General features: G+C 43.1%; 1 protein-coding gene and 1 long non-coding RNA gene across 5 annotated transcripts in view; one reads left to right on the plus strand and one right to left on the minus strand.

The window, feature by feature from the left end:
• The first annotated feature begins 8252 nt into the window (after positions 1-8252).
• LOC134486644 (uncharacterized) overlaps positions 8253-22743 on the plus strand; it is a 32986-nt gene continuing 18495 nt past the window's right edge. The window contains exons 1-4 of one of the 4 annotated variants that reach the window (XR_010065953.1): positions 8533-11935; positions 12167-12225; positions 13444-13538; positions 15203-15765. This is a non-coding gene — a long non-coding RNA (uncharacterized LOC134486644). Of the gene's footprint in view, positions 8509-8532; positions 11936-12166; positions 12226-13443; positions 13539-15202; positions 15766-22743 lie in introns of those variants that run through there. The other 3 variants (XR_010065955.1, XR_010065954.1, XR_010065952.1) reach the window with 3 other exon arrangements.
• Positions 18434-19861, minus strand: Senp17 (Sumo1/sentrin/SMT3 specific peptidase 17). Its single transcript, NM_001002833.1, has one exon. It carries the CDS (start codon positions 19859-19861, stop codon positions 18434-18436), a length of 1428 nt encoding a protein of 475 aa, NP_001002833.1.

Here is a 22743-nt window from a genome sequence, read left to right on the forward strand (position 1 = left end):
CTAATCCCTCCCCCTCCCCTTCTTTATGGGCGTTCCTCTCCCCACCCTCCCCCCATTGCTGCCCTCCCCCCAACAATCTAGTTCACTGGGGGTTCAGTCTTAGCAGGACCCAGGGCTTCCCCTTCCACTGGTGCTCTTACTAGGATATTCATTGCTACCTATGAGGTCAGAGTCCAGGGTCAGTCCATGTATAGTCTTTAGGTAGTGGCTTAGTCCCTGGAAGCTCTGGTTGCTTGGCATTGTTGTACATATGGGGTCTCGAGCCCCTTCAAGCTCTTCCAGTCCTTTCTCTGATTCCTTCAACGGGGGTCCTATTCTCAGTTCAGTGGTTTGCTGCTGGCATTCGCCTCTGTATTTGCTGTATTCTGGCTGTGTCTCTCAGGAGCGACCTACATCCGGCTCCTGTCGGTCTGCACTTCTTTGCTTCATCCATCTTGTCTAATTGGGTGGCTGTATATGTATGGGCCACATGTGGGGCAGGCTCTGAATGGGTGTTCCTTCTGTGTCTGTTTTAATCTTTGCCTCACTATTGCCTGCCAAGGGTATTCTTGTTCCCCTTTTAAAGAAGGAGTGAAGCATTCACATTTTGATCATCCGTCTTAAGATTCATTTGTTCTAGGCATCTAGGGTAATTCAAGCATTTGGGCTAATAGCCACTTATCAATGAGTGCATACCATGTGTGTTTTTCTGTGATTGGGTTACCTCACTCAGGATGATATTTTCCAGTTCCAACCATTTGCCTATGAATTTCATAAAGGCATTGTTTTTGATAGCTGAGTAATATTCCATTGTGTAGATGTACCACATTTTCTGTATCCATTCCCCTGTTGAAGGGCATCTGGGTTCTTTCCAGCTTCTGGCTATTATAAATAAGGCTGCGATGAACATAGTGGAGCACGTGTCTTTTTTATATGTTGGGCATCTTTTGGGTATATGCCCAAGAGAGGTATAGCTGGATCCTCAGGCAGTTCAATGTCCAATTTTCTGAGGAACCTCCAGACTGATTTCCAGAATGGTTGTACCAGTCTGCAATCCCACCAAAAATGGAGGAGTGTTCCTCTTTCTCCGCATCCTCGCCAGCATCTGCTGTCACCTGAGTTTTTTATCTTACCATTCTCACTGGTGTGAGGTGAAATCTCAGGGTTGTTTTGATTTGCATTTCCCTTATGACTAAAGATGTTGAACATTTCTTTAGGTGTTTCTCAGCCATTCGGCATTCCTCAGCTGTGAATTCTTTGTTTAGCTCTGAACCCCATTTTTAATAGGGTTATTTGTCTCCCTGCGGTCTAACTTCTTGAGTTCTTTGTATATTTTGGATAAAAGGCCTCTATCTATTGTAGGATTGGTAAAGATCTTTTCCCAATCTGTTGGTTGCCGTTTTGTCCTAACCACAGCGTCCTTTGCCTTACAGAAGCTTTGCAGTTTTATGAGATCCCATTTGTCCATTCTTGATCTTAGAGCATAAGCCATTGGTGTTTTGTTCAGGAAATTTTTTCCAGTGCGGTTGGGAGACCTTTCATGACTGCTTCTATTTCCTTAGGAGTTATGGGGTTGTTTAACTGGTTTATCTGTTCCTGATTTAACTTCGGTACCTGATATCTGTCTAGGAAATTGTCCATTTCCTGCAGATTTTCAAGTTTTGTTGAATATAGGCTTTTATAGTAAGATCTGATGATTTTTTGAATTTCCTCTGAATCTGTAGTTATGTCTCCCTTTTCATTTCTGATTTTGTTAATTTGGACACACTCTCTGTGTCCTCTCGTTAGTCTGGCTAAGGGTTTATCTATCTTGTTGATTTTCTCAAAGAACCAACTTTTGGTTCTGTTGATTCTTTCTATGGTCCTTTTTGTTTCTACTTGGTTGATTTCAGCTATGAGTTTGATTATTTCCTGCCTTCTACTCCTCCTGGTTGTATTTGCTTCTTTTTGTTCTAGAGCTTTTAGGTGTGCTGTCAAGCTGGTGACATATGCTCTTTCCTGTTTCTTTCTGCAGGCACTCAGCGCTATGAGTTTTCCTCTTAGCACAGCTTTCATTGTGTCCCATAAGTTTGGGTATGTTGTACCTTCATTTTCATTAAATTCTAAAAAATCTTTCATTTCTTTCTTTATTTCTTCCTTGACCAGGTTATCATTGAGTAGAGCATTGTTCAATTTCCACGTATATGTGGGCATTCTTCCCTTATTGTTATTGAAGACCAGTTTTAGGCCGTGGTGGTCTGATAGCACCCATGGGATTATTTCAATCTTTCTGTACCTGTTGAGGCCCGTTTTTTGACCAATTATATGGTCAATTTTGGAGAAAGTACCATGTGGAGCTGAGAAGAAGATATATCCTTTTGCTTTAGGATAGAATGTTCTATAAATATCTGTTAAGTCCATTTGGCTCATGACTTCTCTTAGTCTGTCTACGTCACTGTTTAATTTCTGTTTCCATGATCTGTCCATTGATGAGAGTGGGGTGTTGAAATCTCCTACTATTATTGTGTGAGGTGCAATGTGTGTTTTGAGCTTTAGTAAGGTTTCTTTTACGTATGTAGGTGCCCTTGTATTTGGGGCATAGATATTTAGGATTGAGAGTTCATCTTGGTGGATTTTTCCTTTGATGAATATGAAGTGTCCTTCCTTATCTTTTTTGATGACTTTTAGTTGAAAATTGATTTTATTTGATATTAGAATGGCTACTCCAGCTTGCTTTTTCTGACCATTTGCTTGGAAAGTTGTTTTCCAGCCTTTCACTCTGAGGTAGTGTCTCTCTTTGTCTCTGAGGTGTGTTTCCCGTAGGCAGCAGAATGCAGGGTCCTCGTTGCATATCCAATTTGTTAAGCTATGTCTTTTTATTGGGGAGTTGAGGCCATTGATGTTGAGCGATATTAAGGAATAGTGATTATTGCTTCCCGTTATATTCATATTTGGATATGAGGTTATGTTTGTGTGCTTTTCTTCTCTTTCTTTTGTTGCCAAGACGATTTGTTTCTTGCTTCTTCTAGGGTATAGCTTGCCTCCTTACGTTGGGCTTTACCATTTATTATCCTTTGTAGTGCTGGATTTGTAGAAAGATATTGTGTAAGTTTGGTTTTGTCATGGAATATCTTGGTTTCTCCATCTATGTTAACTGAGAGTTTTGCAGGATACAATAACCTGGGCTGGCATTTGTGTTCTCTTAGGGTCTGTATGACATCTGTCCAGGATCTTCTGGCTTTCATAGTTTCTGGTGAAAAGTCTGGTGTGGTTCTGATAGGTCTGCCTTTATATGTTACTTGACCTTTTTCCCTTACTGCTTTTAATATTCTTTCCTTATTTTGTGCGTTTGGTGTTTTGACTATTATGTGACGGGAAGTGTTTCTTTTCTGGTCCAACCTATTTGGAGTTCTGTAGGCTTCTTGTATGCCTATGGGTATCTCTTTTTTTAGGTTAGGGAAGTTTTCTTCTGTGATTTTGTTGAAGATATTTACTGGTCCTTTGAGCTGGGAATCTTCACTCTCTTCTATACCTATTATCCTTAGGTTTGGTCTTCTCATTGAGTCCTGGATTTCCTGTATGTTTTGGACCAGTAGCTTTTTCCGCTTTACATTATCTTTGACAGTTGAGTCAATGATTTCTATGGAATCTTCTGCTCCTGAGATTCTCTCTTCCATTTCTTGTATTCTGTTGGTGAAGCTCATATCTACAGCTCCTTGTCTCTTTTGGTTTTCTATATCCAGGGTTGTTTCCATGTGTTCTTTCTTGATTGCTTCTATTTCCAGTTTTAATTCCTTCAACTGTTTGATTGTGTTTTCCTGGAATTCTTTCAGGGATTTTTGCGATTCCTCTCTGTAGGCTTCTACTTGTTTATTAATGTTTTCCTGTGTTTCTCTAAGGGAGTTCTTCATGTCTTCCTTGAAGTCATCCAGCATCATGATCAAATATGATTTTGAAACTAGATCTTGCTTTTCTGGTGTGTTTGGATATTCTGTGTTTGCTTTGGTGGGAGAATTGGGCTCCGATGATGCCATGTAGTCTTGGTTTCTGTTGCTTGGGTTCCTGTGCTTGCCTCTCGCCATCAGATTATCTCTAGTGTTATTTTGTTCTGCTATTTCTGACAGTGGCTACACTGTCCTATAAGCTTGTGCGTCAGAAGTGCTGTAGACCTGTTTTCCTGTTTTCTTTCAGCCAGTTATGGGGACAGAGTGTTCTGCTTTCGGGCGTGTAGTTTTTCCTATCTACAGGTCTTCAGCTGTTCCTGTGGGCCTGTGTCTTGAGTTCACCAGGCAGGTCACTTGCAACAGAAAAGTTGGTCTTACCTGTGGTTCCAAGGCTCAAGTTTGCTCGTGGGGTGTTGCTTATGAGCTCTCCGTGGCGGCAGCAACTAGGAAGATCTGCGCCGCCCTTTCCAGGAGCTTCCGTGCACCAGGGCTCTAGATGGCGTTTGGTGTTTTGCTCTGGCGTCAGAGATGTGTGCAGAGTGCAGTCTCTTCTGGTTTCCCAGGCGTGTCTGCCTCTCTGAAGGTTTAGCTCTCCCTCCCACGGGATTTGGGTGCAGAGAACTGTTTATCTGGTCGGTCCCTTCAGGTTCTGGCGGTGTCTCAGACACAGCGGACCTGCTGCTCCTGGGCCCTCCTCTACGGGAACCCAGAGGCCGTATACAGTTTCCTCTTGGGCCAGGGATGTGAGCAGGGGTGGGCAGTGTTGGTGGTCTCTTCTCCTCTGCAGCCTCAGGAGTACCCACCTGACTAGGCGGTGAGGTCTCTCTCCCACGGGGTTTGGGAGCAGAGAGCTGCTGCGGGCAGGGATCTGCCTCAATATCGTATTTTAAAAATAAATAAAGTCTCACACTCAAAAGACTCAGGCTAATCATCTGGGGACTTCCTACTCCTTCTAGAACGTGTTCCCCAGCCTGCCAGCTGGAAATGATTCCCTCCAATGGAGCTGGTTGTTCTCTATTTTCTTCTCCTGCAGTTCCAAAGCCTCCTGGGCATGACATCATCCTTAAAACAGGGGAATTACTTTACCCACAAGGTGTGTGTTTATCAAAAAGAAAAAGAGAAAGCTTTCTTCATCTTGCTTTAATTTTTTTGTTTTGTTTCCTAGATGCAAGCCAGGGGCACATCCACTAGGCACATGATCCACAACTGTACTAGTCTGACCTCTATGTTGTCTCCTTTCTGGGGTTTCCAGGCTCTGACCCAGCTTCAGGCCTGACCACCCTCCATCAGCCCACCTGCTTTCCAGAGAGCTGACTGAGGCAACAAGGGAGGCAGAAGGTCTGCAGTGCACTTTCAAGGTATGTTTTTTGGCTACTGTGATAAAACACCAAAGAGAAGCAAGGTGTGGTTTGTGGGAATCCTGTATGTTGTGGGAGATAAGGCAAGGTTACAGAAATGGCTCTCGCCAGGGGCTGTGGAACAGGTGGCTCAGCTCGGTCACCTCTAGATAGATCAAGACATAGAGAGTTCAGGGTGGCACTGTGCTGGCTTGTAATGTTCAAGCCTTGCCTTTAGGATACTGCCACCAGCAAGGCTCTGAACCCTTCCATAGCAGTAACACTAGCTGGGGACCAAGTGTTCAAACACAGGGGCCTGTAGGGACATTACACACTGAGGCCATGATGCTAGTTGTGGTTAGTCACTGCTCTCCCAGCCTCTTCATCTGTGAAAAGATCGTCTGTAGGAGCACAGTGCAGCTGTGATCACTGAGCTTGAAAAGGTTTTTGAAGGGTTTTGTAAACTGAAGTGCAAGGACGAGGAGAGCATGGCTGAGGATGCCTATTACAGAAGCCTTTGGAAGGCTGAGACAGGGTGGCAACTTTAGCCTCAAAAGGTGTAGGTAGATATGGTCGTCTTTGTCATCATCATCATCACTTTCTTTTGCATTAACTGTCTTTCCTCCAAATTTCCTACCACATTGAAAAATGTTGTAGACTACAATTAAGTTTGACCCCTAATTCCAAAAACAGTTTCAGGTCATTCCACAATGAAATGACTTAAACATGAAAAATGTATTTCACATGAAATCCATGAGAACAGTGTAACACTGTGGTCTTTCTGCTATGTCCTGAGTAGTTGCCATTCTAAGATCATCTCACAGTCCAGTGTAGTCACACTGCTACATATTCAGACTACATCCTGCCATTACACCATTCTCCCTACAATTCCCTAGAACAATATATGTGCCCCTCCCTCTTAGGTACCTCCTGGAAATCTTTCTTCTGCTTACCTCCACTAACCAAACAATGGAAGCTGGGAAACATGGTTTTATTCTATCTAAAAAAATGTGTCTGGTCCTCTTACTTGAAAAGGAGACAGGGGTCGCTACATAAATGGTCACTTCTCCATGCTCATCTTCGTCTCTCTCATCTACCTCTGAATAGCAGCTGCTGACCTCCTCTGACTCTAAAACCTTTTTGCTTTACCACTGAGAACAAATCACACTCCTGCTTTTCTCCTTTTCTTTCTGTAAATGCACCATGTCTCAGCACAGGGATGACCACGGCTTCTCCTCTCAGCCCCAACTCTCCTCTCAGTCATGGCCCCAACTCCCATCCCAAATAAGAATCTGCTGTCCTTCCTGAGTCTGGTCCAGGGAGGAAGGTGTCCACTAAAGGGCAGGCCCAGGCATCCAGGGAAGGCCACCTGCATCCCTGCTCAGGACGAGGAGTCAAGGGAGAAAATGCAGCAGGTTCATCAGGCATCAGGCCACTCTGAAGCCCACACTATGTCAGTTTAGCACAGTAGAGTGGTTGATCTGAGTAAAGTGCCTGTTCTTGCTGTGGACCCATGGCCTACCTCCTAGTGTGCTCTTCCAATAGCATTCTAACTCTTCAGTGCTGAGTTCAGTTCCTGCTCCCATAGGTTTGGTTCTGCAGGGCCTGTTCCAGTGCTTACCTGCCCTGCATGTACCTCTGGTCTGTGTGCTCCAGTGCACACCTGCCCCATAGGCACCGATGGTTTGTGTGCTCCAGTGCACACCTGCCCTGTGTGCACCAATGGTTTGTGTACTCCAGTGCACCTGTCCTCTGCACTGCTGGTGTGTGTGTGCTCTGTGACAGGCACAGAACTCCATTCCTGCACAAAGAAGTCACATGAGCACAAACATCTGTGTTTTAGCAGACTTCACTGAAGACTGAAGAGATGAAGGAGGTTTACATAGAAAAAATACAAAAATCATAAAATTTAATATTAGAGTTCTGTAGAGTCTAAAGAAGGACTCCATTCACACTGCCTGGGTTCTGGCTGTCCAGGAAGGCACACGGAAAAATGTGCCCTTTTAAATCCACAAAGTCTATATACAAAAGTCAATTCGCAGACAGTTTTTTGAAGATATTTATTTCAGAGATTAGGCTCCACAGTGTAAGTCATGGTGGTGTTGTTCTGCTTCTTGGGGTCAGGGGTTGGGAGTAGAGAGGATCACAGTTGTGCAGCCAGGTGCTTGACTGGGCACATCAGTAAGCTACATTCTATAAAGAGTCAAGCCTTTGGGATAAAGTCGTTTTATTTTTGATCTGTAAGATGGGTTGTCTGAGGTGCCACTGACCCCTGCTTCTATAGCTCTAAGAGTATTTCAGCAGAGGGTCAGGCCCAGGTGGCCACCAGGTAGAAACCCTGGGAGAAGCTCCCACTGTTCTGGTCTTTCTCTTCTGTGCCTGGGTACCCAAATAGGGGTTTCAATGCCCCAGGACCCAGGTCCCAGGCTTCCCTCAGTCCTCTAACCTCTGCCATCTGACTCTGTCCCCAGTCTTGGAAAGACTGGTTGCACCATAGACTAGGGACACAAGGCCTATTGCAGAGGTTTAGGACATAACCATTTGTACACATGCATACATAGACACTCTTCTCTCTCTCTCTCTCTCTCTCTCTCTCTCTCTCTCTCTCTCTCTACCCTGTGTGTATGTGTGTGTGTGTGTGTGTGTGTGTGTGTGTGTGTGTGTGTGCATTTATTCATTTGATTTAGTTTTTTTGTGTGCGTTTTTTTGTGTTGGGTCGGGGTGGGGTGGCAGTGGGGTGGGCACACTCTTTCCATTCCTGTGATACGTTGTTGCCACAATCTGCCGAAGTAGTGTCAGACCCTGTGAGGCAAAAGACCTCTCTCCTGGCCCTACAGCCATTTCTGACATTTCCTGCTAACTAGATAACACAAGAAGGTTTCAACTCCCAGGATCAAGGGCTCACTCTCCCTAGGACTTTGGGGACCCTTGCTCATCTCACAGGCCCAATGATTTGGGTGGTCATGCCACATCCACTCTCTCATCTTTCGACTGGTTGTCAAGTGGAACAGATACAGAAAACAAATAGTTTCTATACCCAGATGCCCAGGGAAGCAGGCTGGATGAGTTCCCACCCCCAACACTTCCACCTGCTCCTCTGTACAAACCCAATGCTCCAGAGCTCTCTTCTAAAATACCATCAAAGGAACGTACTGCCTTTCTTAACACCCCCACTTCTAGGTACCATCTTCAGAGCATTCCAAAGTGCACATCTACAGGGGAGTCCAGGGGACAAAAAGGACTGAACTGCCTGCCTTCCTATCTGGCCTGTAAGTAAGGGTATGTCCAACCTAGGTCAGTCAACATACCCCTGGGGCACACTGTCCCCTCCTTTTCTACAGGCCTCTCAATTGTCCCTTGGAATTTTCCTTCCTTTGGATCCACTTGTCTGCAGTTCAAGAGTCAGTGCAGAGGCCAGGACTCAGCAGCCTCCACTTAAGTGAAGCTGACCTTGCGTATCCACCTGCCCCCACTTGCCACTACCTATGAGTCTCCTTAACTTTCTTCCCACCACCGCTCACCCCCATCTCAGTCCAAAGCAAGCTCAGAGACACACTGAATATTCTATTCATGGACACATTCCCAGAGCCTGCCAAACCTCAGAAGTCAAACAACCACTCACAGAGCAAAGGAAAATATACACCAACACCAGAACCCAATTCCCAAAGCTCTGTGAGCCCTGCTTTTTCAGTCTTCAAAATAGGAGTGCAGGGCTCAGTGGGGAGAATCCATATTCCCAGCTCCTTTTGCAGCTGAGGCAGGAGGATCACTGGAGACAATAGCCTAGGCAAGAGAGGAAGACCTCATCTTAAAAAGCTAAATGATTTCAGCCCAGTACCACCTTGGTGGGATAAGGGAGGTGCCCTGGTGACTTGAATGGAGAGGCAGTAAGATAGTCTTCTGTGGTAACTTTCCATTAGACCACTGAGGTCATTTAACACAGGAAAAACAACCCACCCTGGGACCCAAGCATCTGGAATGACCTGCTTTCAATAGGAAAAGGTTGTACCCCTCATATCCCAAAAGGCTGTCTCCATAGAAGTCTGTAATGCCTGAGGCTGGGGATTCCAAGAGTGTGCCCCCTGGCAGAAGGAGGGGTCCAGGGCTAGGATTTGGACAGGGGGAGGGAGACTGTAAACACAGGCCTGCATGTGGACTGGTGAATCCCAACAAAGGCCAGGGATGCAGTAGACATTCTGGGACCACTGACTCTTTGATGGTAGGACCTCTACCTGGCACAGTAGGAAGGAAGGAGGCTTGTGTCTGGTCACCATCCTAATGTGGTAGGGAGCAGGGTATGGGTTAAATTGCTTTGTGTTAAGGAGAGGGAACTTGGGGTTCTAGAAAGCCTGGGAAGCTCAGTCTGTCTTCCTTATTTGAGATGCTGCCAACCTCTTCCCATAGGCTTATTTGCATAGTGTCATGGTCTTGTATCCTGTCCTACCCTGGCCCCAACACCAAAACTAGAGAAATAACACCAGTAAATATTAGCCACTTTCCTCTCATAATCTGTTCCCTCATGCGACCCCTTCCCCAAGACCCTCTGATCCCTCCTTTCTGTGGTAGGCAGGTGCTGCAGGGACCAGCCCACCCTAGTGCATAGTTCTCCAGCCTGGATACTTAGCTGGAGTTGAAGTTCCCATTGTTAGTACTGATGCATATTTATTGAACATGTGGATGTACTCAGCACTGTGTGAGGCACTGTCCATACACCAGGTAGGTGAATGTTATACCCATTTTACTGATGGGTAACTGAGGCACTACAATATTTATTTAAAGGTTGCACACCAACTCAACTAAGACTGCCTCCAGAGCCCTTGTCTCCTCACCTCTGTAGCATCCCCACAATGTTGCCCTGCCCACTGCTACATCCTCAGGGATGCATCCCTGAGTCCTGGGCACACACAAATGCGCCCAGGTTATAGCTTTCTTCCTGAGGCTCCTGACTACAAAACTGGCTCCATCTGGGGAAGCAGACACCAGAAAGCCATGAGAGAGCAGCAGAGAGACAGATAGAGGCACTCCAAAGGGTGAGAAGCAAAGGCCTGAGGTCTGGATCATTTGACTGGCACCACAAGACTCAGGTTCTGTCTAAACATTTGCCCCTCATCACTGCTGAGCAGAGGAGAAAGGGACTAATAGAGCAGCTGAGGAACCGTCGAGTTCAGGGAGCTGGAAATGCTGGCCCTGAAGCAGAAAGCCCTACCTCCAATCCTTGCTTCAATCTGGAGCCCTTGGCCACTGCTGGCCCACTGCAGAAGGTACAAAGCCATCTGAGGAGCTCTTCACAGGGTCTCAGTCCAACCATGTTGCAGCCACATCTAAATCAAGTCCCTTTTGTAGGGGTGGACCTTCTTCCATATCGAAACTCCAGTATTGATGGCAGGATTGACTGACAGTGTGCACTAAGTCCCGCACAGCATCTCTGGATATGTGACCCACGTGCTATCTGTCCTCAGGACACTATGGTGACCAGCTGCAGAGTATGGGGTTCTATCAGCTCAGAACGGACCATTGGGTCTTAGCTTTGGTGTCTTGGTGATATGCCTGTCTGAGTCCACTGTGGTTCTGGTTCCTGGGCCATCCTGGGGCACGCTGTTGGGTTTGGGATGCTGATGTGCAATGATGTCAGGTACATGATGGGAAGTGCAAAGTGAAAGGGCATAGGATATGCACATAGAATTTTAAAAAAGCAGAGGATTGACAGTCACCTTAGCTGGCGTCGCTGGTCCTACCAGATCTGTGTGGTCTTCTGCAATATGCTATCTGCACCAGCCTCTGGTCTACTTGCAGTTCATCCCTTGCTTTAACCAGCACCTATGGCGCCGGTTTCTGCCTTCTGCTCTTTGAGAAAGACAAGTCCGGTTTCTGCCTTCCACTCATTGAGAAAAACAAGTCCTTGAGAAAAGCAAGTCCCTATTTGGCTGTTCCTGCTTGGCCTGGTCGCTTCCGCATAGTACAACCTATCCGCTGTACCCACATGGCTTGCTAGGATTGGCTAGTGCTAGCTATTTAAGTGTGGTTTGGGGATTTCCCGGGGTCAGAAGATTGTATCATGGTTCCTGAGTAAATCTGCTTGAAGATCTTCGCTGGTCGTGTCTTCCTTGCTGGTCGAGGTTGGGCGCGACACCTATCTATCTGACTATGTCAGTTTGGCATTTGAATTTCAAAGATCCTACAGTAATGTTGCTCCAAGTATCAGACAGTGAGTAAACTCTCAGTGAGGTGGAGCTGAGCATGCAGACTCCGTGTAGAGCAAACCATGTCTGATGCCAGCATGTATCAGTTTCAGGCTATTGCTGCTTGAGAGTTAGAGCATGTGAACCTTGAACCTACTTAGGACTTTGATGTTGAGTAGAAAGAATGTTCAAAGTAGGCAGATTTTAAATCAGGACAAGTATCAAAGAAAGCCTTGGCATAATGTGTTTGATAGACTCCTCTGACTTCCTAGTATGGAACTGTAGTAAACACAGCCTTTATGACACGTTTGTGTGAGCACAATCTGTGGCAGACCTTGCTTTATTCCCAAGGAACCCATACAGTGGGAAGAGCACATCCTCAGTGAAGCACTGCAAAAGCCTTGATCTCTTTATGCAGGAAGAAGACTGGACTCACTTTCCTGTATTTGACAGCACATTTGTGTCCTATTCAGGGAACAGAGATGGTATTTGGCAAAGTTGTTTGACCAAGCACAAGGTAGATAATAGTCATTTGATGAGTCATTTTTTAAAAATTTGTTCCTTGCTGCAAAAGAATAGAAATCTAGAGTAGAACATTTTAATTACATAGAGTAAAACTGTACAAAAGTGTGTCGTTAAGAATGAGTACTGCTGAGCTGTGTCCTCTGAGCTCGATTCATATTTATAAATTGATTTGTGTTTGTAATGTTTCTGAGTGTTTTCTCACTGTGTGTGTTTTTGTACACAGAGTCCAGAAGAGCTCATCAGATCCTCTTGGACTGGAGTTAAGAAAGTTATGAGTTGCGTGTAGGTGCTGGGAACTGAACCTGGGTCCTCTGGAAGAGCAGCAAACGCTCTTACCTGCTAGGCTGTCAGTAGCTGTAACTTGCTTTCATTTTGTTTTGTTTTGTTCTTTTATCCTGGTTCCTTGGATTAAAGGCAGAAGCCACCATGTCCTGCTTTAAAATTACCTCTTTTACAAGAAACATAATTATTCCCAATTTGAGCTTTCATCTTACCTTTTGTTTCTGAAGATTTATTAACTTTCATTTTATGTGCATGGGCCTGAGTGTATGTTTGTGTGCCCTGTGCATTGAGTCTGGAACTTAGTGACTGATAGGTTTGCTGTCCATTTCTCTGCCCAATCTTGGGCCTCCAGGCCTTGCTGCAATGTCTGGTTTCTCACATAATTGCTAAGGATCCTATCTCAAGTCCCCATGGTTATGGAGCAAGCACTTTAATCTACTGATGTCCAGCAACGTGCTGGTTTTTCATGTCCAGTAATGATCACTGCCCAGAGCACTACTTGGCCTGAATGAAACTCGGGATGGAATTCTTCAAAAGGACGAGGGACTGACTCCATTGCAGAGGCTCCTGTCAACCTTCTGGGAGCATGGAAATGATAACTATAACATCATGGTTACTCTGTCAGGCACACTGCTCTTCCAAAGACTACATTGCCTTTAGTGAAGGCCAGCTATATCAAATGGCACACCACATGAACACGAAGTGGCGACCTGTGAAAGAACGTCTTCTTACTGAATTTGGCCATCTGCTACATGCTCTCCATAGAGTGGAACATCCACCAGCATTTTCAAGCTACAGCTTTGTGACCCACCATGTCTACCCATCCACGGGTCTCTTAAGCTGCCTAGGCTCAGTGCTGTTTTGCACAGACCATTCTATTAATAGCATTCATGTCTTTGGTTTCAATGGAGAGACTTTCTGAGATTTATCCCGGGAACAAAGACATCCGCAAGTTCCCAGGTGTTTCTTGGTTATTAGAATAACCTGACAACTTTTTTGCTCACAAAGCATGTTATGAAAAAGGGTCCTTTAGTCTAACAATCCTGATAACCTTTTACTGCCCTTTGGCATGGGGTATAGCCAGGATCTTAAATATTAGACACCTCTTATACTCTAGTAGAGTGTTAAAGGTATTAGCAATTTAAATTATTCTGCCATATCAGAACACAGCTTTGCCACTGATGCTTTCTGTAATAAAATATCCTTCATGTCTTCCAGCTCCCAGCACGACTGACTCTGGATCTGTGGGCTCAGAGCAGTATTGTTGCCGATGGAAAAAGGACTGAAGAGAGACGCACACACATGCACCCCAGGTTAGCTTCAGACTTACTGTGTAGTTGAGGACTGTCTTGAAATTGCGATCTCCCTGCCCCAGCCTCCCAGGTCTGGATTTGTAAGAATACACATCCATGCCCTGTTTGTGTGTGCCTGGGATCAATCCCAGGGCTCTATGCATGCTAGGCAAGCATGTTAGAACTAGGTTAACTCCCCAGTCCCTTAGCTCAGCATTTTCAAGTGTATTCTTTAAAAATTATATGCTTGGGGGGCAGAAGCGGGGGGGGCAGGGGTTGGGGAGTTGACTTAACAGTTAAGATCACTTGTGGCTCTTGCACAAGACCCAGGTTTGGTTCCCAGAACCTGAGGACCAGATGGTGGCTACCCATAATTCCAGTTCTAAGGGATCCAGCACCTTGTTCTGATTTCTGAGGGTAGTAGTCATACAAGTGGTACCTATACAGACAGGCAGGCAAAACACTTCTACACAGAAAAGAAAGCCACAGATATTTTTTAATTGTTTGAGAACTTTTATCTGCGTATAGGTCAGAAAACATTGCTTTCTTCTGGTTTTCTTTATATGTTTCCCATGCTTATTGACTGTTTGCATATTACTTGAAAATTGTCTATTTTTGTCCATTTTCTCAGGGAAGGGAAGAAGTCCTTAGGTTTTCATTGACTTTTATTGCCTCTCTATTCTCACTATGTGACAAGAGAGATTTTTCTAGTCACAATTGCTATGAATTTTGATATTGTTTGCTCTATATTTTCTTTGGATTTTGATTTTCAATTTTCAAGACAATGTCTCCCTGTATATCTTTTGCTGCCCTGAAACTCTCTGACTTGCCTAGCTCTGCTGGAACTAAAGGTGTGTACCACCACTGCCTGGGTTGGTGCTTGTCTTTTGGTGTACATCACTTTTTAATTTCTAAACAACACCAACTGTACCACTCACTCTTCATTGTAATTTCTGATGTATTTTTCGGCTTTAGAAGCTCTTGTACCTTTCTCTTTGAAATTTCCTCATTAATTTTAGCTCAAATCTCACTGCAGTGTGTGCTGTTTTGTATGGACACATATTTATTCTGGTGTTTTCTTGATAACTGAATGTTTTCTAATTTTTTTATGATGGTCAACCTTCTTTTCAAATTATAATTCTTTTTTTGTTTTTTAAAGTTTTATTATGTAAACTGTTTTGTCTGTATGCCAGCAGAGGGTGCCATCATCCCATTACAGATGGTTGTGAGACACCTTGTGGTTGTTAGGAATTGAACTCAGGACCTGTGGAAGCCTAGTCAGTGCATTCAACCACTGAGCCATCTCTCCAGCCCTATAATTCATTATTTTATGATCATTGATTTGTGTTTTGCCTGCATGTATGTCTGTGTGAGGGTGTCAGATCCCCAGTAACTAGAGGTACAGACAGCTGTGCCATGTGGGTGCTGGGTATTGAACCCATGTCCTTTGGAAAAGCAACCAGACCGTGCTATTAACAGCTGAACCATCTTTCCTGCCACTCCTCTCCCAATTTGCAGCTTTACTTCCTTTTTTTGTTATCAAGTGTTTCTACATTGGAAAGCCTGTTTTTTGACATGTTGTATTTTTGTCTTTTATTACACTTAATTTGTACTTCTCTATTATCAGTTGGACATTGAAAAACTTTCTTCAAATATGTCACCCCTCCAAACTGTTCATTTTGCAGGAGCTGAGCACGGAACACTCGGGACTCACACATCATAAGTCGGTAAGCTCTCCCTTCCTCCACCGAGCTTCAGTTTTTCAGCCATCTCTCCAGCTCATGTGGAGCTCATTGGAAAAGCACGCACATCAAACGTTTGAAAATAGACACCAGTGATATTGGGAAACAACCAGGTTCAGAAGATCCTCTGAAAGATCATCTGTCCTCAAGGAATTGATTAAAGACTTCTAATTGTGGAAACAGCAAGGATGGCTGGTTAGGAAAAAAAAAAACATACTCCTACAGAACAGGCAGGCTGAAGGAAAGAGACAAAATAGAGGGTAACTACTCTACTGTAAGGCAAAGGACTCTTGTCTCATGTCCAACTTAATGGAGCTCATCTTAATGGACTCTGGGTATAACTTGGGTCCTCACTCTTAGTACTTTGCCAACTGAGACATTCCCCCAACTCTGTGTTGTCTTTTCTATACATCGTCAAACTGCTATAGACCAAAGAGAATTGAGACATTTGTATCTCCCTAAATCTGGGCAAAACTATAAATACACTGTTGCCCTTTCCAGTGTCAGCCTCAGTCTGTGGTAGTGGTGAGCAGTGGACCTGAGTTCCCATTAACCGTAATGTAGAGTAGCTTCAATGACAAGTGCAGCTGTGTACATCAATTTGTTTGTCCATCACTACCACTCAGCTGGACACTTCTCAACTCAGATGCCCATATAACCTCTCTTCAGAACCCAAGGCAAAGGAGCCAGTGCTCTCTAGAACATTCTAATTCCATTGCAGAGGCTCAGAACAGAATAATAATCAGGGATGTGTACAATGTATCCAAAGCTTAGCATGGTGAGTCATGCCCTCAATACCTGCTTTTCAGCCCCCCATCCTTACCCTCTTACCAACAATCCAGGTTTTATTACTGGCCATAAAAGAAAGAGGAGAAACCAGATCTTGTGAAATGTTTAAATAACCTTAAATTTTATTTAATAAAAATTGCATAAACACAACCATAAGATAATGAATAGAAAAGTTAAATACAAACTACCACATGTAAAATAGGTTATTGTATAACTGGTAGTATCAAGCCTAAATACTAAATCCCCAACTTCCACAGTGGGAATGTTAATATAATAAAAAAAATCTTAATTTCACATTAATATATGCCAAAATTTTTTAACAATTTTTTTTAAATTAAATAGAACTTTTCAAATGAACAGTTCAATTCAACCCTAGATGGGTTTTGTATTAAATGAGATCTGAGATAAAAAATGGACATTTGCCATAATGTTTTCTTCAAATCAACTTCCAAAACTAATGTAGGTCTGGGAAAGAATGAGTCCTTTAAGGACCATTATGCTTTTCTTCATAGTCCTGGATGATCAGGCAGTAGTTGGGCCACAGTTCTCCACCCTGTACAAGTCAGTCAGTAGAGTATGGTGGTTCAGAACATCACAGGTCCTGGCAACCCATTTTCATTTCTTATACTATTTTCAAGCTTAAAAAAGCCCAAAATGGTAAAAAAGCACCACCACTACCCCAGCTTCAATTTAACAGCATCCAACTCCAGCATTAGAGATGCTAGTGAACAGCTCCAGCTTCTTCCTGCTGATGTCCCCCTTGATCTTCAGCAGGGGATGACACGATGTGAGCATTCCTTTCAGAAATAGTTCAAACAAGGAATAGAGGAATGATAATGGCTAAGGTTTGCACGGGAGTAAAGGAATATAATCAATGGGGTTCGGTAAGGAAGAAAAAAATTGGAAAAAAGCAGTCAAAAGGGGAAAAATAAACCAACAAAATGAAAAAAAAACCCAACAAAATGAAAAAAAAAAACCCAAGAAAATGAAAAAGAAAAAAACAAGAAACAAAAAATATAATGCAAAACCCAAGCAAACTAAAAACAAAAACAAAGCCAAAAACAACAACAAAAAATACAGAAAAACAAAATACGAAACCCAAAACACAAACAAAAATACAGAAAACAAAAAACAAATCAAAACCACACACAACCAAAACAACAAAAAACAACAAAAACAAAAACAGAAACACGAACAAAAACAAAAACAAAAAAAATAAAACCAAAAGCACAACCACAAAAACAAAACAATACACAAAAACAGACAAAAAGAAAAACACACAAAAACTAACCAACAATAAACAAAAAACAAACCACAAAAAATTAACAAAAACACACAATCAAAAAACAAAATAAAATACACAGAAAGCAAAAAAATAAATAAATAAAACCAAAAACACAACCAAGAACAAAACAACAACAACAAAAAAAAAAAAAACAAAAAAATTACAGAAACCAAACAAAGCCAAAAACCGAGAAAAAGAAAATACAGGATAGCAACAAAATACAAAACAAAAATATAAAACAAAACACGAAAAAACTGGAGACACAAACACAAGCACAAACAAAAAAGCAAACTTGGAAAAACTAACCAACCAAAAAAACCTCAGGAAAACTAAACAACTAAAAGGAAAACCAAAAACACGAATACAAACAAAAACAAAAAATAAAAAGATAAGAAAACAAAATACACAAACACAAAAACAAAACAAAAAAACAAAAACAAAAATACACAAAAACAAAAAAGAACAAAAACACACAAAAACTAATGAACAAGAAAGGAAAAACAAGCCACACAAAAACTGAGCAAAAACACAAACAAAAACAAAGCAACAAAAAACAATACCGAAATCACACAAACAAACAAAAAAAATCCCAAAAACCAACCAAAAACAAAATAAGAGAACACAAAACAAAAAACCCACAACAATAAAGAAGAAAAAATAAAACCAAAACCAGAAAAAACAAAACAAAAAACAAACCAAAACCAAAAACACACAAAAACAAAACAAACAAAACAAAAACACAAATGAAAACAAAACAAAAAACAAGAAAAACAAAATACACAAGCAAACAAACAAAAACACCCAAAAGCACTAATTCATTGACTAAGTTCAGCATTAAAATAGTATTTCTTGAGCAAGTAGTCTTCCGTGAGTTGGACAGTGGCAGTTTCTAAGCTGGCGGTAGTTATATACGTTCTAGAGATGGCATTAGGGCGGCAGACCCACACCCCAAGTTAGGAAAATATTGAAGAGAGTGGGCTCCATCCGGTCAGACAGCTCAGTACCTGTTTAAAGTCTCTTCACCTCATCCCACTTGAGGTATATTAGAAACATGGATGGAAACAAACAGGGCGGGAGCCATAGCGACCAGGTGGATGTTGTTACAGTAAGTGACTGTGCAGGATTTCCCACACCATCCTCCTCCTGAAGAGGGGCATGTGTTGCTGAGAAAAGGTCACAGGTTGGTCTCTAGAGATGTAATCTGCATATTTGCAGGTGAACATCCCACAGTCGCTCCCATTCAGTTGTTGAGGGATCTCCTGTGAAGTTAAGCTGTACTGCTTCCACTCCACAGGGTCCAGCTCCATGTTCCTTCGGGTCTTGCTCTCATTTTGTAAATAGTGGAAGATGGTCTCACAGATATTTTTCCCTGTCTGACCCATTGAATCGAGGTAGACAATGCTTCGCTTTCTTAAATCGATTACCACCAGGCTCCAATGGACCCTCTGGTGAATAGGCACCAAGATAAGTTCTTTTTCAAAGAGATTGATTCCTCGGGTCCATCTTTTCACAGAATTGTAACCGCCATGCTTTAGCTTGGCGTAAAAGAAAGTGCTAAAGGCATGAAGAGCAGGGTAGCCTTGGTTTTCATTTCTCTGAACCAGAAGATTCATGTAGAAATTGATGATCTCATCATTGGGCCACTGACCGTTCTTGAGGGTCTGCATATCTCCTCGTGTGATTTTGAGCTTGAATCCCGTACTGAGGATTTCTTCCTGGGCTCCTGGACCCAATGCTTTCTCAACTTCCTTTTCCATTTCTTTTGTAAATTCTTTTTCTTGGTTGTTTTCTTGCTCTGGGAGAGCATTTTTCTCTCCTGCAACTACTGCCACCTTGTCGGGGAGTAACCTACCGCCGCCACTGTCCAGGATGTTTGCATTCTCTGTTCCCCGCAAGCCATGCTCCAAGCTGTTCCCCCGTACACATTTCTCCTCAGCACACCTCTTTTCTCTCTTGGTAGAGAGAACCTCTGTCGATGGCTGTCTATCTCCGTGAGCTGTTTCTCGTCCATGAGGATGCCCTGGCATTCCACCTTTGTTGTTGGAGGTGTCAGAAAAGGTTGGGTGAGGCCTGTGTGGGTCAGACCTCACAGGATGGCCACCTTGAAGATGTTCGAGTGACCTAGCATGCTTTTCGTTTTGGGGGCTTTGAGGTTTTTCCTGTAGGACAGAATATTGCCGCTTACGACACTTGCCACCCTCAGCCAACTTCTCAACTACAGTCTGATCTGGCTGACACTCTAGGGGTTTGATATTTCCTGAACCCTCTTCCTGGGTTTTCTGTCCCTGACCCTTGCCGGGCTGTTCTTTTTTAAGTTTTTGGTCTTGATGCTCCTGACGGGTCTTCTTCCGAGCCTTTCCAGGCTTCTGAAACACCATTTGTGTTCCACCTTGGCAGTTCCATGATGGACCTTGTCCCAAAGCTTCAGACTCGGTCTCTGTCCCACTTTGGTCGAGGTGTTTCCGCTTTCGACGTTGTTCTGAAGCTTCGGGTTTCATGCCCACTCCGGGCTGTTTAGGTTGCCACATGGAGACCGGCTTGGCTAGGTGTTTTGAGGGTGCCGGCTTTATGATGTAGAAGAGAAAAGCAACCGTATGCCTGGCTCTGGGTGGGCAGCTAAATCCAAAAAACTTTCAAATGAGACTGATCGTCCTATTCAAATCACTAGTAAGGCACCAGGTCTAAACCTAGCAGCTACCACTTCGGAGGCAACCTCACGAGTGATACCTAAATCAGGGGGTTGCCCCTAATCACAGCCTTCAAGGTTCCATAGCTGGTTGTGATGTCACCTGAAAGAAGGCAAATCAATGTTCTCTGGAGGGTTGAAGCTCTCCCCTACCCCCACTAAGTCCAGGATTTCAAAGCACTCCCTTGCCCGAGTTGGAAGTTTGAATGAATTGATACATAGCTCAGTTCACTTTGGCAGAGCAGAGTTCCCCAAATCACCTCAGCATAATTTAACTGGTCCTGACTTGTACATTTGTCTTTTAGGAACCTGCCCCATCATGGTCAATTTTAGGAAACAAAATATAAGTGCCCTTCAACATATCTTCTCACAATGGGCTTGCTAATTACAAAGAATACATAGAATTTTTACAGTTATAAAACCTCGCAGGTAGTAAACTTGACAAAACTTTTCTCTCACCTAGATAAAGAACCCAGGACAGACCAAAGGGCCTATACCACCAAAGTCCTACTTGGTGAACCAATGGGTTTTATTGGGGTTACTTATAGGAATATGGGTGAAGGGTTCCTTACAGGAGCAGAAATGACTCAAAGACCGCTGCATCACCAAAGCCCACCCCAGCATGGTGACAGATCACAAAAGCTGGAGACCTGGAGAAACTGCACAGCCTGTAGATGGCTTAATGTCCTTTCCAGGTGCCTCAGTTGGTCTAAACTTCTTCAAGACAGCTGGTCTGAATTTGGTTCCTTTGAGAGTCTTCTTTCCAGCTCAGCTTCCTTTCACTCTGACAGGGCAAAAGCCTAGTGAATCTGATTAGTTTTAGAAACCATCTTGAGACTTTTTGAGTTGCCTTCCTGCCTGAGGAGCTTCCCTTCAGAGTGAATGAAGGGTGGAATGGTTCAGTGTTTCAGTATTAGAGGAAACTTGGGAAACTGGTACCAATTCACCAAGGATCGATACATTGTCCTAAGAGAATAGAGAAAACCTCACCTTTGTCAATAGACTCCATTGAGAAAGAACCTCGCTACTTCTGCTACAACCTCATCTGCTACAACCTCGAAATAACGCAAGCCCTGAACTCCTCCCTAGAAAACAGTAGGAAGGACAAATTGGAGCTAGAGTTACAGAGTTGTGTGTTTTCCCTGGGTCCTGGGATCTGAACTCCAGCCGCCATGATTAAACCGCAAGCCCTTTAACCACTGCTCCATCTCTGGGCCCTTGAGCAGCTCCGTGGTCTACTCTCAAAAGTGTGGAGATGTTTTTACAAAAATTGTGAGAAAACGAATCGAGACACGTATTGTTTGTTTCTTCACTGAAAATATCAACAGGCTGTGCAAGTGTATTTATACCAATGTTTTACTGTGAGGGGAAAAGGTACTTTTTTCTGTAAAAGGTTTGAATTTCTTGTGATTATTTCCGCAGGAGTCATTTTGTTTGTACCAGTCTTCTTTCTCTTCTTTCTTATGACACCTTGGAGGGATCTGTTCCCATACCAAGAAGGAAATTTTCATATTACCACATCGGTCTTACATTACCTAACAGGGCTGCTTTTGTGATGCTGAACTTTATGTTAGAGGATAAACTTATTGTGCTAGGCTCATAAAAACAGAATTGTTTTTAGCTGGCATAGTCCATGAGGAAATGAGACTATCTCAAATGTACCCTGTCAGGTAGCCTGAGATGGACCACTTCCTGGTGCGGCTGAGCTACTCTTCAAAAGTTGCTGATTGTTTCAAAATATTTCAGTTCCTCAGCTATTCCTACAGAGTGATGAGTCACGAGATTAAACAGGCTAACTGCTAAGTTCTCCTTTTTACAAAACGCCCGCTTGCTTGCATAGCCAATTTACCTACTGCTGGACATATCACAAAATCTGGGTGCAGGCAGTTTCTTTTGCTTCCCAAAATTGTCACTGTGTAAATTTTGCCTATGTAATCCTTTAGCTAACAAAGCCCTCGGGCCTTATCTAGGGAATTCTTTCTGGGTTGGTCTTGGTCAGTCTTCTTTTAATTAAAAAGCCTCTTATTTACTAGAGCAAAACTTGAGTCAGAGTGGAAATCTCTGAAGGACCCCAGACATGGAGGACTTTTTCTGTACCTTCTCTTCCATGGTTCAAGCCCTGCAGAACAATGTTTTTAGTTCTTTGATTTACGTTCCTTAGCCTGGCTGTTCCGGTTGGTACCTTGACAAGGGTGTTTAGCCTCATGGAAAGTATGGCCTTCATCCACTTCTCCTGATGTTCAAAAGGATCTTCTGACTATTTCTCCACCCACTGTAGGTTTTATTACGTCAATGATGTTACCTGTTATCCTTCTTAGAGAGGTTTTGTTTGCATTTTTTAAATTATTAAGCAATGCTTATATTTTCAGGTTTTTTTTGTTTTTTTTTTTTGTTTTGTTATGGTTTTTTGTATGTTGGCTTTTTTCCTTTTTGTTTTTTGTCTTTTGTTTTTTCTCTTTTTTCTTTTTCTTTCTTTCTTTTTTTCTTTCTTTCTTTCTTTCTTTTTTGTCTTTTAAGACAACTGCAACATTTTTCTCTTTTAATTTAACAAGATCAGCTTTGGGTCCTAGGAAAGGCTGGAATGTGGTCATGATTCTTCTTTTCTTAAACCATTCTTGTATTTTGTTCTACATTTCATATGTTATTGAATCATGTTCACATGTTCCTGGCTTTCCCCTAACTTTATGATTTTTCTCCTTCTCTGTTTAAGACAGTGTGTAGTTT

The sequence above is a fragment of the Rattus norvegicus genome, chromosome 4, assembly GCF_036323735.1.
Source record: "Rattus norvegicus strain BN/NHsdMcwi chromosome 4, GRCr8, whole genome shotgun sequence".
NCBI lineage: Eukaryota > Metazoa > Chordata > Mammalia > Rodentia > Muridae > Rattus > Rattus norvegicus.